Source organism: Megascapheus bottae, chromosome 2, assembly GCF_031878675.1.
Source record: "Megascapheus bottae isolate mThoBot1 chromosome 2, mThoBot2.hap1, whole genome shotgun sequence".
NCBI classification, from domain to species: Eukaryota; Metazoa; Chordata; class Mammalia; order Rodentia; family Geomyidae; genus Megascapheus; species Megascapheus bottae.
The window spans coordinates 14,082,906-14,097,024 of NC_143510.1; the positions used below are offsets into that span (position 1 = coordinate 14,082,906).

Consider the following 14,119-nt stretch of genomic DNA (forward strand, 5'->3'; position numbering starts at 1 on the left):
CCATTCGTTCACTGAGGGGCATCAGTATTGATTCTTTATCTTGGCTATGGTAAACAATGCTGTAGTGAACATGGTTGTGCTGGTATGTTTATTGCGGCCATGTTTGTGGCTTATTGGATAAATGCCCAGGAGTGGAATTTCTGGGTTATAGGAAAAGTCTATGTTTATTAAGGAACTACCATACTGCTTTCCAACCCTCAAAGAAACAATCTAATTAATAATTGAGCTAAAGACTTGAGAAACTTCTCAGACATAATAATGGCCAATAGACACATGAAGAAATGTTCAACATCTCTGGCCATAAAAGAAATGCAAGTCAGGCCAGGTGCCTGTAATCCTAGCTACTCAGGAGGCTGAGATCTGAGGATTACAGTTCAAAGCCAGCCAGGGCACTAAAATCCATGAGTCTCTTATCTCCAATTAACCACTAGAAATGGTGCTGAGGCTTAAAGGGTGGGGTGGTAGCCTTGAGCCAAAGAGCTCAGCGACAGTGCCCAGAGTTCAAGCTCCATCATGGGCAAAAAAAAAAAAAAGCAAATCAGAACAGCATTGAGATTTCACTTCACCCCAGGTAGAATGGCCATTATCAAAAAACCCAACAATAATAGGTGCTAGTGGTGATATGGCCAAAGGGGACCACTACTACCATTGGTGGGAATGTAAATTTCACACTGGAAAGCACTAAACATAGAACTTCCCCCATAACTCAGTATTGTTTCTTAACAGGATGAGATATTTTATAGCTTTTTGAAATGAATTTATGAAGTTTTATAACAGTTTTAAATTCTATTTTCAATACTAGCTCCATTATGCCTCATAGTAACTGATAACTTATTTTTTTTTTTTTGGAAATTTTCAGGCGTACAAATCCATTTGGTGAATCAGGAGGAAGTACAAAATCTGAAACAGAAGGTATAACATATGTATACTATTATATTTTAGAGCTACTCAGGAAGCCACAAGATTTTTCATTTGCTATGCTCAGGTTTTCATTTGGGGTCGGGGGCAGCTCGTAGCTTTTTTTTTTTTAATTGCCATGCTTCCCAACCCTTTTTTTACTTGTTACTTTTTGAGATAAGGTCTTATATTTTACCCAGGACCAGTACTGGCATTGTAGGTATACTGGTTTGCTTATTTGTTGAGATAGAAACTTTTTGCTTTAAATCATTATTTCCCCTCTCCCCCCAATCTCTGCCTTCCTCATAGTTGGGATTATAAGCATGAGCCACACTATCCAGCTGTATGCTCTACCCTTAACTCCCCCTTCCCCCAGTACTAGGATTTGAACTCAGGGCCTTGCACTTGAGAGGCTGGTGTTCTATTACTTGAGCTATGCTACCTGCCTGGCTTTTTCCTGGTTATTTTGTAGATGTTATTAACAGAATTGTAGAATACCTCGTGGTCAAATTATTCAAGCTTTTTGGAACAGCTGCTTCAAATTTGGCCTGGAGAATGAAATTCTTTGTTTCTCCAGTTGGGTGTTTTTGTTTTGTTTTGTTCTGTTTTTGTGCCTGTGTTGGAGCTTGAACTTTGGGCCAGAGTGCTTTCTCTTACTCAGCTTAAAGCTGGTTCTCTAACACTTGAGCCACACCTTTTACTTCCCATTTTTGTTGGTTAGTTGGAGATAAGAATCTCTTAGGCTTTTCTGCTAAGGTTGACTTTTTTAACCACAATCCTCAGATTGTGAGAGACTAAGATCTCCTGAGTAGCTAGGACTATAGGTATGAACCACTGGCACCCAGCTTAGTTAAAAGTTATTTCAAAGTAAAAAACAAAATGCTTTAATAGTACAAGGAATTCTCTTTGCTCAGTTTAAAGTGTTAGTTATTAGTTATTGCTCTTTGAATCTGAGTCCTAAATTTTTCTTTTTGCTTTTCTTTGGGGGTGGGTCATGGGGCTTGAACTCTGGGCCTGGACTCTGCCCTGAGCTCTTCAGTTCAAGGCTAGCACTGTACCACTTTGAGCCACAACCAACACCACTTCCAGTTTTCTGGTGATTAATTGTAGATAAGAGTCCAGACTTTCATGCTTGGGCTGGCTTTGAACCATGATCCACAGATCTTAGCCTCCTGAGTAGTAGTAGAGGTGTGAGCCACCAGCTCCTGGCCTAAGTCCTTAATTTTTCTGTAACTCGAATATTGTAGTAAGAAGTTATTTCTAAATACCTCTTTTTTTGGGGGGGGGGCTTCAAATCTTTTTTAAAAAAATACCTCTTTTTGTTGTTTATTGGTAGAATATTCAAAAGGAGGCTGTATATTCATATGAAAAAAATGTAGAGTCTAAAATGCCTATTGTGTTTTGTTGTGTTACAGACTCTATTCTGCATCAGTTATTTATTGTTCGTTTCCTTGGTTCTATGGAGGTGAAGTCAGATGATCACCCAGATGTCGTTTATGAAACAATGCGCCAGATCTTAGCTGCTCGGGCCATCCATAACATTTTTCGTATGACAGAATCACATTTATTAGTCACTTGTGACTGTTTAAAGTAAGTAGTAACTCATCTCACCAGAAACTTGTAGAAAAATGTTTACATGGTTTCAGCCTATTTCTAATTATTATTGTAGGTTAATTGATCCACAGACACAAGTTACAAGACTCACGGTGAGTGTTGCATGATAGAGAATTTTAATTTCCTTTTTGCATCAACATACATTTTACTTGAATAATAATTCTCATCTTGTGTATTCACATGTGATAGTATTAGTTATGGTTAGTCTTCAGACTTTTAGAATTCAATCTATGGCTATTTTCTTTTTTATTTATTTATTTATTTATTTATTTATTTTTTGCCAGTCCTGGGCTTGAGCTCAGGGCCTAAGCACTGTCCTTGGACTTTCTCAAGGCTATCACTCTACCACTTGAGCCTCAGCACCACTTCTGGCTTTTTTCTATGTATGTGGTACCAAGGAATCGAACCCGGGTCTTCATGCATGGTAGGCAAGCACTTTAACCACTAGGCCAAACTCCCGGCCCCTATTTTCTTTTTTTTAAATATTTTTTATTGTAATTAATAAAAGGGTTACATGATATTTGTCTATGGCCATTTTCAAGAAAGGTAATTGGGCTGGACACTGGTGGCTAATGCCTGTATTCCTGCTTGCTATTCAAGTTATGAAAAAATGAAGGCCCTAAGTTCAGCTAGCAGTAGCTAATAACTAATAACTAATGTTTCAATCTGAGTAAAAGAATTCTTTATACTATTGTAGTATTTTTTTTTTTTTATGCCAGTCCTGGGCTTGGGCTCAGGGCCTGAGCACTGTCCCTGGATTTTCTCAAGGCTAGAGCTCTACCACTTGAGCCACAACACCACTTCTGGCTTTTTGCTATGTATGTGATACCGAGGAATCGAACCCGAGTCTTTGTGCATGCTAGGCAAGCACTCTACCCCTAGGCCAATCTCCCGGGCCCATGTAGTATTTTTTTTTTAAGTTTGCAATTACTTAAAAAAAATACCAGTTGAAGCTGGGCACAGTGGCTCATGCCAGTAATCCTAGTTACTCTGGAGGTTGAGATGTGAGGATCAAAGTTCAAAGCCAGCCCAGGCATGAAAGAACCTGACACTCTTATCTCCAGTTAATCTCTAGAAAACAGGAAGTGGGGCTTGGCTCAATGGTAGGGTGGTAGTCGAGCTAAAGAGCTCAGGGACAGCACCCAGGCCACTGAATTCAAGCCCCATGACCCACTAAAACAAAAATACCAATTGAGCTGAATGATCTGGGTAACTTAAAAGAATTACTATAGTATGCTATGATAATGATACTTAATATTCTTTATTTCAAAAGCATTTGTCATATATTATGGAATTTAAAAATGAGTAAGATTGAGTTTATTTTGCCATTACATGTTTTTGAGCTAACAAGTGCATTTTTACTTGTAGTGATTAATACATAGTGTAGTTTTTAAATAAAATTTTTTTGATATTGCATTCTATTTTTCTAAATATGTTAATGATTAATAAAATTGAGCATTTAATAGCCTCTGCTCTCCCTGGTAATCCAGTCCAAATATTACATTATTTGTTCTTATATTGATTTAAAAAAGGGGAGGCTGGGAGTGTGGCTTAGTGGGAGTGGAAGAGTGCTTTCCTAGCATGGCCCTGGCCCTGGCCCTGGGTTTGATTCCTCAATACCACATACACAGAAAAATCTGGAAGCAGTGCTGTGGCTCAAGTGGTAGAGTGCTGGCTTTGAGAAAGCCCAAGGACAGTGCTCAGGCCCTGAGTTCAAGCCCAGGGCTAGCAAAAAAAAGGCTTTTGCCAAATGCTGGTGGCTTACATCTGTAATCCTCATAATCCTAGCCAGCTACTCTGGCAGCTGATATCTGAGGATCATGATTTGAAGACAGACTGGGAGGAGAGTTCATGAGACTTTATCTTCAGTCAGCTGGAAGTGGAGCTGTGGCTCAAATGGTAGAGCGCTAGCCTTGATAAAAAAAAAAAAGCTTAGGGTCAGTGCCCAGATCCTGACCTAACCCCTTGAACCAGCACATACACACAAAAGTTGGCTTTACAATTGTTTGTGATATTTAAAGAATTTAGCATCTGAACATGTCATATAATAGTGCTACTGTAATAATTTGGATTATCTTGTATTGACTTTATAATATTCTTTATGGCAGTTTCCATTGCCCTTCGTAGTTTTGTATGCTACCCACCAGGAAAATAAACGGCTTTTTGGATTTGTCCTTCGGACATCAGGAGGGAGGAGTGAAAGTAATCTGTCTTCAGTCTGCTATATATTCGAATCAAACAATGAGGGAGAAAAGGTATTTCATTTTTTAAAATGTTCTTATTGTCATAGTTACAGATTTTACTAATATTTCTAGAAGAAGTTTCCACTTGTCCCATTGGACTGCTTGGCAAAAGCATGTTGCTCTGAAGAGAAGTAAGGATAACTAATTAATCCTGGGAATAAAATGTATTCCCATAATCAGTTATCTTCAAGTGTGATTAGCTTAGAGCAACATCAGCAGCTGTTTCCTTCATTCTTTGCAGGCCTATCTATCTATCTCAGTAGTGAATATGAGATAATGAGAAGTGGTATACATGAAGGAGGTAAGAGCCAGGACAGAACCCAAAGAAAATACACGGAGGCCTGGTTTCTGGGATTGGAGCATCTCTGAGTTAGCTTTTGTTTGAAGCCTTGTGTTATGTTCAGTTATGAAGTTGGTGTTTCAGCAGTTTGGATACTTGAAGTTGTGGTTTTAGATGTGAAAACTGCCTTGAGTTTTATATACTGTTTTCCTTTCTTAGATTTGTGATGCTGTTGGACTGGCAAAACAGATAGCTTTGCATGCTGAACTGGTAAGAATACATTAGCAAGTAAATAAGATTACTAAGCAAGATTAGTCCTAGATGCATATGGCATTTAGAATCAGTAGCTGCTGCCCTCAACCTTTGCAAGCTCTACTATTGAATAAACTAGTTTGAGATAGTGAGAAGCAGGTATGTGAAGGAAGTATACACAAGGAAGAGGATACAAGTGCAGGTTCACAGACTCAGAAAGTAAATACACAGAGGCTTGTTTTCTGGGATTGAAGCATCTTTTAATCAGCTTTTACTCATTTTATATTTTGTGCTGTTCCTGGGGCTTAAATTCAGGGCCTAGATACTGTCTCTCCCTCCCCTCACCCCCCAAGGCTAGTGCTCTTTTTATTTGAGCTACAGTTTTACTTCTGGCTTTTGTAGTAGTTAATTGCAGATAAGTATCTCATGGATTTCTCTGCCCAGATTGGCTTTGAACCACAGTCCTCAGATCTCATCCTGCTGAGTAGCTAAAATTCCAGGAAGTTATCTTTTTTTTTTTTAATAATGAAACCAACATTCATTTATTTGCATTTATTTTATGCTAAATTTATTCTCGTGCCATAAGTTTTTGTTTCTTCAGTTTCTTTTGGGATACCTTTTTCTTCTGTGCAACTTCCTCTTCTGGTTTAGGAACAATTTGCTCCTTCTCAGTAAGGATCATCTCAATGTGGCACAGGGAGCTCATGTATGGGTTAATCCTACCATGGGCTCTATAAGTTCAGCGGCGCATCTTGGGTGCTTTGTTCACCTGGATGTGTTCAATGACCAGGGAGTCTACATCTAAACCCTTCAGTTCAGCATTGCTCTCTGCATTCTTAAGCATGTGCAGCAGAAACTCAGCACTCTTTTTGGGCCACCGACCCTGTGTCCATCCCCACTGTTTGGCCTGGGCACACCTGCCAACTCCACCATTGTAACGCGGAAATGGCACACACTGCTTCTTTAATGTTACGTCTTTCAAATACTTTGTAGCTTTCCAGATATGCATACCCTTGATGGCCTGGGCTATTTCTCTGGTGTTCTTAAAGTGAACATGAAGATTTGAGCCTCTTGACTTGCATGATTTTGTGGGGTTTTCTGGGTCTAGAGAGTAGCGAACCATTTTCACAGGTCATCTCAGGCCGCTTACAGGAAGAGGAAGAGCAGGGGCTTCTTCAGGAAGTTATCCTTTATTTGAAGCTCTGTTGTTATGTTAGGAAACTAGTTATATCCTCCTTTTCAGTACTTAAAATGTCTTTCCAAAAATGAAAATTATTGGTGAACCTTTTCAGTATAAGTGTCAAAAATGGAAAGGTTGCAATTAATGTAATTAAAATTAAAACATGTCGGGCACTGTGGCTCATACCTGTAATCCTAGCTACTCAGGAAGCTGAGATCTGAGGATTGTGGTTCAAAGCCAGCCTGGGCACTAAAGTTGGTGAGACTCTTATCTCCAATTAACCACTAGAAAACTGGAAGTGGCACTGTGGCTCAAGGGGTAGGGTGGTAGCCTTGAGCTGAAGAGCTCAGGGATACTGCCCAGGCGCAGAGTTCAAGCCCTACAACCCACCAAAAAAAGAAAAGAAAAAAAACCCGAAGTGGTGCTGTGGCTCAAAGGGTAGTGTGGTAGCTTTGTGCTGAAGAGCTTAGAAACAGCACCCAGTCCCAGAGTTCAAGCTCCACAACGAAAAACAAAAATTAAAACATTAAAATGTAAAGTTTTTGTTGTTGTTGTTGTTTTGTTTTGCTTTTTTTTGTTGTTGGTAGTGGGGCTTGAACTCTGAGATGATCATTGTCTCTTGAGTTCTTCAGCTCAAAACTACTGCCCTACTTGAGCCACAGCTCTGCTTCCTAAAGTCCTTTTATATTTAATTCATTAATATTATTCATTTGTTATTTAGGATCGGAGGGCATCTGAGAAGCAAAAAGAAATAGAGAGAGTAAAAGAGAAGCAACAGAAAGAGCTCAGTAAACAAAAGCAGATTGAAAAGGTATGCATACCTTAATATTTGAATCTTCTCTTTTTGTGGTGCTTGACAGGATTTCACTGTCTTTCAGATTTGAGCTCCAAATGAAGCTTTCTGCTTTCTCAGCCTCTTCATAACCAGATTGATCCATAGCATAGCAGAAAAGTTATTATGACAGGTGTATTGACACAGGGTGATGTCCTGTGTCGCACATACCAGAGCTTCCATAATCTATGGAAGGTTGTATTTGTCCAAGTAGTTCTTTTGAGAGGCTGTATAGACTTAATTGCTAATGCTAAAAGCCATATTGCTCTCAAAAGGGAAAATAAATAGGAATATTTCCTGAATGTAAACTCACTATATGTGTGTGTGTGTGTATGCATGTATTGGAGATCAAACCTATAAAAGGAAGCAATTATTAAGCTATCCAGTTTTCAAAGCCAAATATTGATCCCTGAAATTATGAGAGGTGACATTGCCAATAGGAATAGAAAGGAGGATACAGCTGTGGTAGATTCGATGAGATCTTTTAAGAATTGGTGTTGGATTGGATTTAAAGAGAATGAAAGGGAAATGGTGCAGATGACATTAGACAGGTCTTTTATAGGCTTAACTTGAGGGAGAAGTGACATCTGATATAGCAAAGTGTATTGTACAAGGATGGGAAAGATGATCTGGAGGTCATTACAAAGCTTATAGGGAAGGAAAATAACAGCCTAGGAAAAAAAGAAAAAGATTTTAGTTTAAATGTTGGCTTTTCTAAGACTTTGAGAATGATACCAAAATTTGTCAAAATTGGTTTGGTTTCAAGTTGCCAGAATTATGCATACCTGTTTATGGTTAAGTTGCTCTCCAGCATGTATTTTAGCTGCAAATTTTCTGTGTGACTGCAGACAGTGATCTTAAGTGTCTTCTGTCATTAGGACTTAGAAGAACAAAGTCGGTTGATAGCTGCTTCCAGTCGACCAAACCAAGCCAATACTGAGGGACAGTTCGTTGTCCTTAGTAGTAGCCAGTCAGAAGAGAGTGATTTGGGAGAAGAAGGGAAGAAGAAAGAGTCAGAAGCATAAACTTGGTCTTGCGTTTTGATTCACCACCAGCGATATCGGTGGTGAAATGGCATGAGGTAACACTGTGTTGATATTTCACGGAGACTAAACTTTATATTTGCTTGTTTTACCTTCATTTTAAAAAACACTGAACTTGATAACTTAGGTTTACATGATTTTTTTATCTGTAAGAAATATGCTGTGCATTAACATTAAATTCAACATGTCTACAGAAAAGATGCTTACATCCCTGAGGTAGATTGCTGAGGAATTACAGTGAAGCATTTTTTTTTTCCTTTCAAATTGTGAACATTTTATCTTGCATTTTAATTGGCTGTATCGGGTTCATATATTTATGGCTATTCTCTTCCCTTCCTTTCATTAGGAACATTTACTAGTGAGGAAACATTTTAACTCAATGTGTTTAAAATGTTGTCATAAAGAATTCTACAGATTCAGATATTTTAACAGCATTAACTATAAATCATAATTTGTATAAAATCATTAGGACAGAGGTTTTAGGAAGTTTAAAACCGTAAGTAAGTTTTCTGTTAGGACAAATAGTTCTATTGATTTCAGAGTGCCTTCTTGGATTGCACCCATTTTTCTGATGTCCTATGCCAGAACCTGCAGGAAAGAAGCTTAAGCTTGACGTAGCCCTTGACGTTTTGTTACCATGTTCTTAGTTTTTTAGGTGGTGACTACAGAGTCTTAATTGCTTAAGGATTTTTTGTTTGTTGTTCAAATGCAGTTTAGATAAGGATTGACATATAAAGATATCATTACAGGATGAGACTTTGTATTTTTTACATCGTGCAAAATAATTTTTACTGATAATCAAGTGACATTTCAAATGAAGTTCTTTTAACATGTTTGCTGCTTAAGGTAAAACTGCAGTTTAGTGTAGAAAATGTAATCTTTTAAATCTCAAATTGATATTCCAGTATTTTCATAATCCATGTTTTGATAATGTATCGAATCACCACTTTATATCCACAAAGGGAAATCAGTAATTTATGAGCATAGAATAATTTGCACTAATTATTGTAAATGTAATTTTCAAAGGAGTTAAAAGGTCTAATTTCACGAAAGATTAAAAAGAAATTGAATGCCTGATACAGTATAGGCCAGGCTGACCAAGAAATGATATTAACCTGTGCCAAGGTTGAAATGTCGTTTCTCTTCTGCCTGTCTTGTATGTCAAAGCTCGATTCCTTTTTAAATGTTGCTGATAGAAATTATGTTTATGTGTTCTACGTGGAAAGGTTTATGAAAAAATGTGTGTGTATGTGTTTATATATGTGTGAACATATATATGTATACATACATACACACATTAAATATTTTGAGTAAAATATTTTACATAGTTATGAGGCTAACAACTCTGACTAATTTTCCAAGGGATATGAAGTTTTTGCCTCATAGTTTTAAGTTAGAAATAACATTTATTTTAGTTCTCAAAATTTAACTCTGTTGTTTCACATTGTGTATATATTGTTTGTGTAGGAGAGGGATGATTATAAATATATATATAGGATCTTGCATTATTTTTATCCATGTGTCCAATGGGGTAATGATTATTAACTATTTCTGAAGCCTTATGTTATCAAAACATATAGTAAACAAGTAGAAATTTAAAAAATACTTTTAAATTAAAAGCTTATTTTGTGTTTACCAAAAGGGAATGTTTTCACAGAAATCCATCCTCCCTTTTATTGAAGTTGATATTATTCTATGGTCTGTATGGCAAATCCTATTTTGAGACCTTTTAGAGGCTCTGTTTCAGTAGATCTTGTCTTTATATGTCACCTCACTTAGTTCAGATGAAATCTTTTGGCCTGCAAGGACAGTGATCATCAGGAAGAGTTTTACTTGGCTGGTGCTAGCAGAATACGTCACGCCGTGTAGTTGTTCAGGCTATGGTCAAGGGTGGCTGAGTTATACTATACAGACTTGTAGTTCCTTTTAAGTCATATTTCATAAGAATTCCCAAACAATATACTTAATGTCTATAGGTTAGATCAAAATGCATTCTGATGTCAGATAGAGTAAACAATTTAGCTCACTCAACTTCTGTTACAGTTAAACTGTATGAATGAATTCTATTTCTTCCTTCCTTCCTCTTTCTTTCTGCCAGTCGTGTGGCTTGAACTCAGGGCCTGGGCGCTGTCCTTGGGCATTCTCAAAGCTAGTGCTCTACCGCACGAACACCATGGCACCACTTTTGGCTTTTTATGTGTATGTGCTTTGGAGGAATAGAACCCAGGGCTTTGGGCATTCTAGGCAAGCAGTCTATCACTAGGCCATGCTCTCAGCTCTGAGTTCATTTCTTCAGACATGTCAATAGCAATTTTTTTTTTTTTGGTTGGTCTAGGGGCTTGAACCCTGGGCCTGAGTGCTGTCCCTGAGCTCTTTAGCTCAAGGCTACCACCCTACCCCTTGAGTCATAGTGCCACTTCCACTTTTCTAGTGGTTAATTGGAGATGAGTCTCATGTTATTTAATGCCCTGGTTTTGAATCAAGATCCTCAGATCTCAGCCTCCTGAGTAGGATTATAGGCCTGAGCCACCACGCCCAGATCCAGTAGTACTGCTTGCTCCGGCTCCAGTAGCAACTAATAAGATTTCTTATTTCTCTCCTCTCCCCCTCCCCACCTTTGGTTGTTGGTCCTATGACTTGAGCTGTGGGCTTGGGCGCTGTCCCAGAGCTCTTTTAACTCAAGGCTACTGCCCTACCCCTTGAGCCACAGTGCCACTTCCTGATTTCCCTTTTCTTTAAAGAAGGCTGCCAGTCAGTGAGTTTTTCCATAAATATAGAAGTGATCTTATTCTAGTACACCCTCTTCTCAGATCCTACCTTTGGCTGGGATGCTTTGATGGTAATTTTTGAAATTTTTTTGGTCAATTGTGGGACTTGAACTCAGGACCTGGGTAGTGTCCCTGAGGTCTTCAGCTCAAGACTACCACCCTACTCTCCTTGAGCCACAGAGCCACTTCTGGTTTTCTAGTGGTTAATTGCAGGTAAGTCTCAAGGTCTTTAGTGCCTGGGGCTGGCTTTGAACCAAGATCCTCAGATCTCAGCCTCCTGAATAGCTAGGATTAACAGGCGTGAGCCACCTCTCCGAGTACTTCTGTCTTTTTCTGGGTAGTTTATTAGAGATGAGAGTGTTGTGGGGGATTTTTCTGCCTGGGCTGGCCTTGAACCACAATCCTCAGATCTCAGCCTCCTGAGTAGCTAGTATCATAGATGTGAGCTGCTGATGACTGGTCCAAAACTTTTTTCTTAAAAGGACAGAAATTAAACCTTCATCTGTGTATTCTGCTACCAATGTGTTCACTAATGAAAGTACTTAGGTAGGTATGGCAATTGAGTTAATAGATAGGAAATAATTTATTCCTGCATTTTTGTAGAATTTTGAAAACTTAGGTGGTAACCAGGGACTGAATCTTTTACCTTGAATGGAATCCCTGAAGCTCAACTTTGCCAAGTTTTGTTTTTTGCTTGGTTCCAGTACTGGGGCTTGAACTCAGGACCTGGGCACTATCCTTTCACTTTTTTTTTTTTTTCCTCGGTTAGTAGTCTTCCACTTGAGCCAAAGCTCTACTTCTGGGTTTTTGCTGGTTAATTGGAGATAAGAGTTTTAGACTTTTCTACTGGGGTTGGTTTTGAACCATGATCCTCAAATCTAAGCCTCCTCAGTAGCCAGGATTATAGTTGTAAGCCACTGGCCTCCCAGCTTGCCAAATCCTTGGTAAGTACTTCATGTTTAATTTCAAAGGAATTCTCAGACTCTACGAATTTAGGGATGATAAAATTATTTTTCTTTGTTCTTGGGAAAAGTACAATAGGATATGAACCTCTTAGGTAACATAATTTTGTGTAGTAAAAGCACTCATGAGTGCTTTTACTACCATCTGAATTAAATGAAAATACAGTGTTGATTTTTAGTAACAATCTCTTAGTATTCAATTTATGCTTTAAATATTTAAAAACTTAAACAGTTATAGCAAGAAAACCTTTCATTTCACTTTTAGCAAGCTTACAAGGTTGATTTATTATTTTGTGAGATTTTTGTTTTATATTAATAATACCAAAATTTGAAACTTGAACCCTATCCTTTCAACCAGTTTCTTGTGGCAATACTTGTAAGTAATTTGCTTTAGTTAATATGAAAACTGAAGAGTAAATTGCAATTAATGTGTAAAAATTACTTTGTATATTTGGTGACTTTGTAATGTAACTGAATTAGTTAATTTCACTGACATTAATCATGCAATGCACAGTTACAAATCATGCAACATTTCTGTTAGAACTCATTTTTATGTGATCATGATATACATGTAGGGCAGAAAACTTATATTTTCATTTTGTCAAAGTAGATGTTTGTTGACAAGGCTTCAAGAAATACATTGTTAGAAGATTTTTAAAAATGTATAATAAAGTCTATGATTTTTGTAAATCTTTCTGTATGAAATTTTTGATATGTACTTCAAACTTTATTTCTTCAAGTAATTTCAAATGTTTTTAATTTGTTAAAACACTATAATTACACATTTTGCCCCATTTCAATTCCACAACAGCTAGTGTGTGAAAAAAGTCATTTACTGAGAAAAGTTTCTTATAGAAGCAACCTAATTTGTCATTAGTGATTTTTTTTTCTTATTAAGCAAAAGAAAGAGATTTCAGGAATTACCCTAGAGTGTTACAAATAAGTCCTACTTGAAGCAATTCCTTATAACTTAAAGGGGCATGTCATTGTGTACTGAAGCTGAAGTAACTTATACTGAGAGTTTTGTGTTCTAATTTATTTTGAATTTATCAAAATGTATATACACTTAAGTCAAGGAAGTGGACACAATTAACTTTAGAATTATGTAATTTATCTAAGTGCATGTATATTCTAAATATATTTGTATATGGCCATACATATAATCTACCACTTGCTTATCTGCACACAATTTGATTTAAAAAATAAAAACTTCATGTTCAGCTAGTATTGAAATTATTTTAATGAACAAAACTTTAAAAGTAGTCCTCTTAAGTCTGCTTACTGAAGTAGTCTACACTGCTATGAATCTCTGTCAGAAATCATATGGCTTCCATTGCACCATGCTCACTGAAAAATGCTGTTGCTTGTAGAAAACTGACCACTCCAAGGTATATACCCTTCATACAGAGGTTCACTTTAATGATTTTATAAGGAATGAACCCAAAATGATGCCCTCATGGACCACCAGCTCCAGCACTTCTTGTCTGATGCTGAGCTCTCAACTGTCTCATGGGGGCCTCTGTCAGTGCTCAGTGCTCCCTCCCTTGTTGCTTTCATCATTTTCCATCCAAGTGCTTGTTTCAGATAACCTAACTAACAAAGGCCCACTGACCCTCACATAAGCCATCCAAAGAATTGGAGGTCATTGTATGTAAGTGTGATCCAGATAGATCTAATGGTTCCTTAAATTGTTATAAACTGAAAACAGAACCTGACATTCTAGGTACTCGAGGTGAGGAGAGTTTGGAGAGTCCAGTCCATCCTGGATCCAGGGACATGTGAACCAAGCTCTTCATCAACACAGTGAGCCTGAAGACTCATGCTTACAGGTGGGAGCTACAGAATAAGAGCTGCCTCACTCCCAAACCTGAAAACCTGAAAAAGAGTTCTTTCAGTCTTCTTACCAGAAAAATAAATGTAACCAACCAATTGTGAGACATACTCAGTTCAGCCTGAGTAGATACGCCATTAAGAAAGCTATCAGAGTCCATTCTTGTTCACATAAAACTTATTCACTTCTTGAGCCACAGAAACTCCAAATAATTGTA

The 14,119-nt window shown here is 37.7% G+C and overlaps 1 protein-coding gene across 1 annotated transcript in view; it reads left to right on the forward strand.

The window, feature by feature from the left end:
• Appl1 (adaptor protein, phosphotyrosine interacting with PH domain and leucine zipper 1) overlaps nt 1-13,252 on the forward strand; it is a 50,562-nt gene extending 37,310 nt beyond the window's left edge. The window contains exons 16-22 of the mRNA XM_090320738.1: nt 860-912; nt 2,313-2,487; nt 2,567-2,603; nt 4,620-4,766; nt 5,254-5,304; nt 7,188-7,277; nt 8,177-13,252. Coding sequence (XP_090176864.1) covers nt 860-912; nt 2,313-2,487; nt 2,567-2,603; nt 4,620-4,766; nt 5,254-5,304; nt 7,188-7,277; nt 8,177-8,323 — 700 coding nt within the window. The 3' untranslated portion in view covers nt 8,324-13,252. The remainder of the gene's footprint in view (nt 1-859; nt 913-2,312; nt 2,488-2,566; nt 2,604-4,619; nt 4,767-5,253; nt 5,305-7,187; nt 7,278-8,176) is intronic.
• Nucleotides 13,253-14,119: the final 867 nt, after the last annotated feature.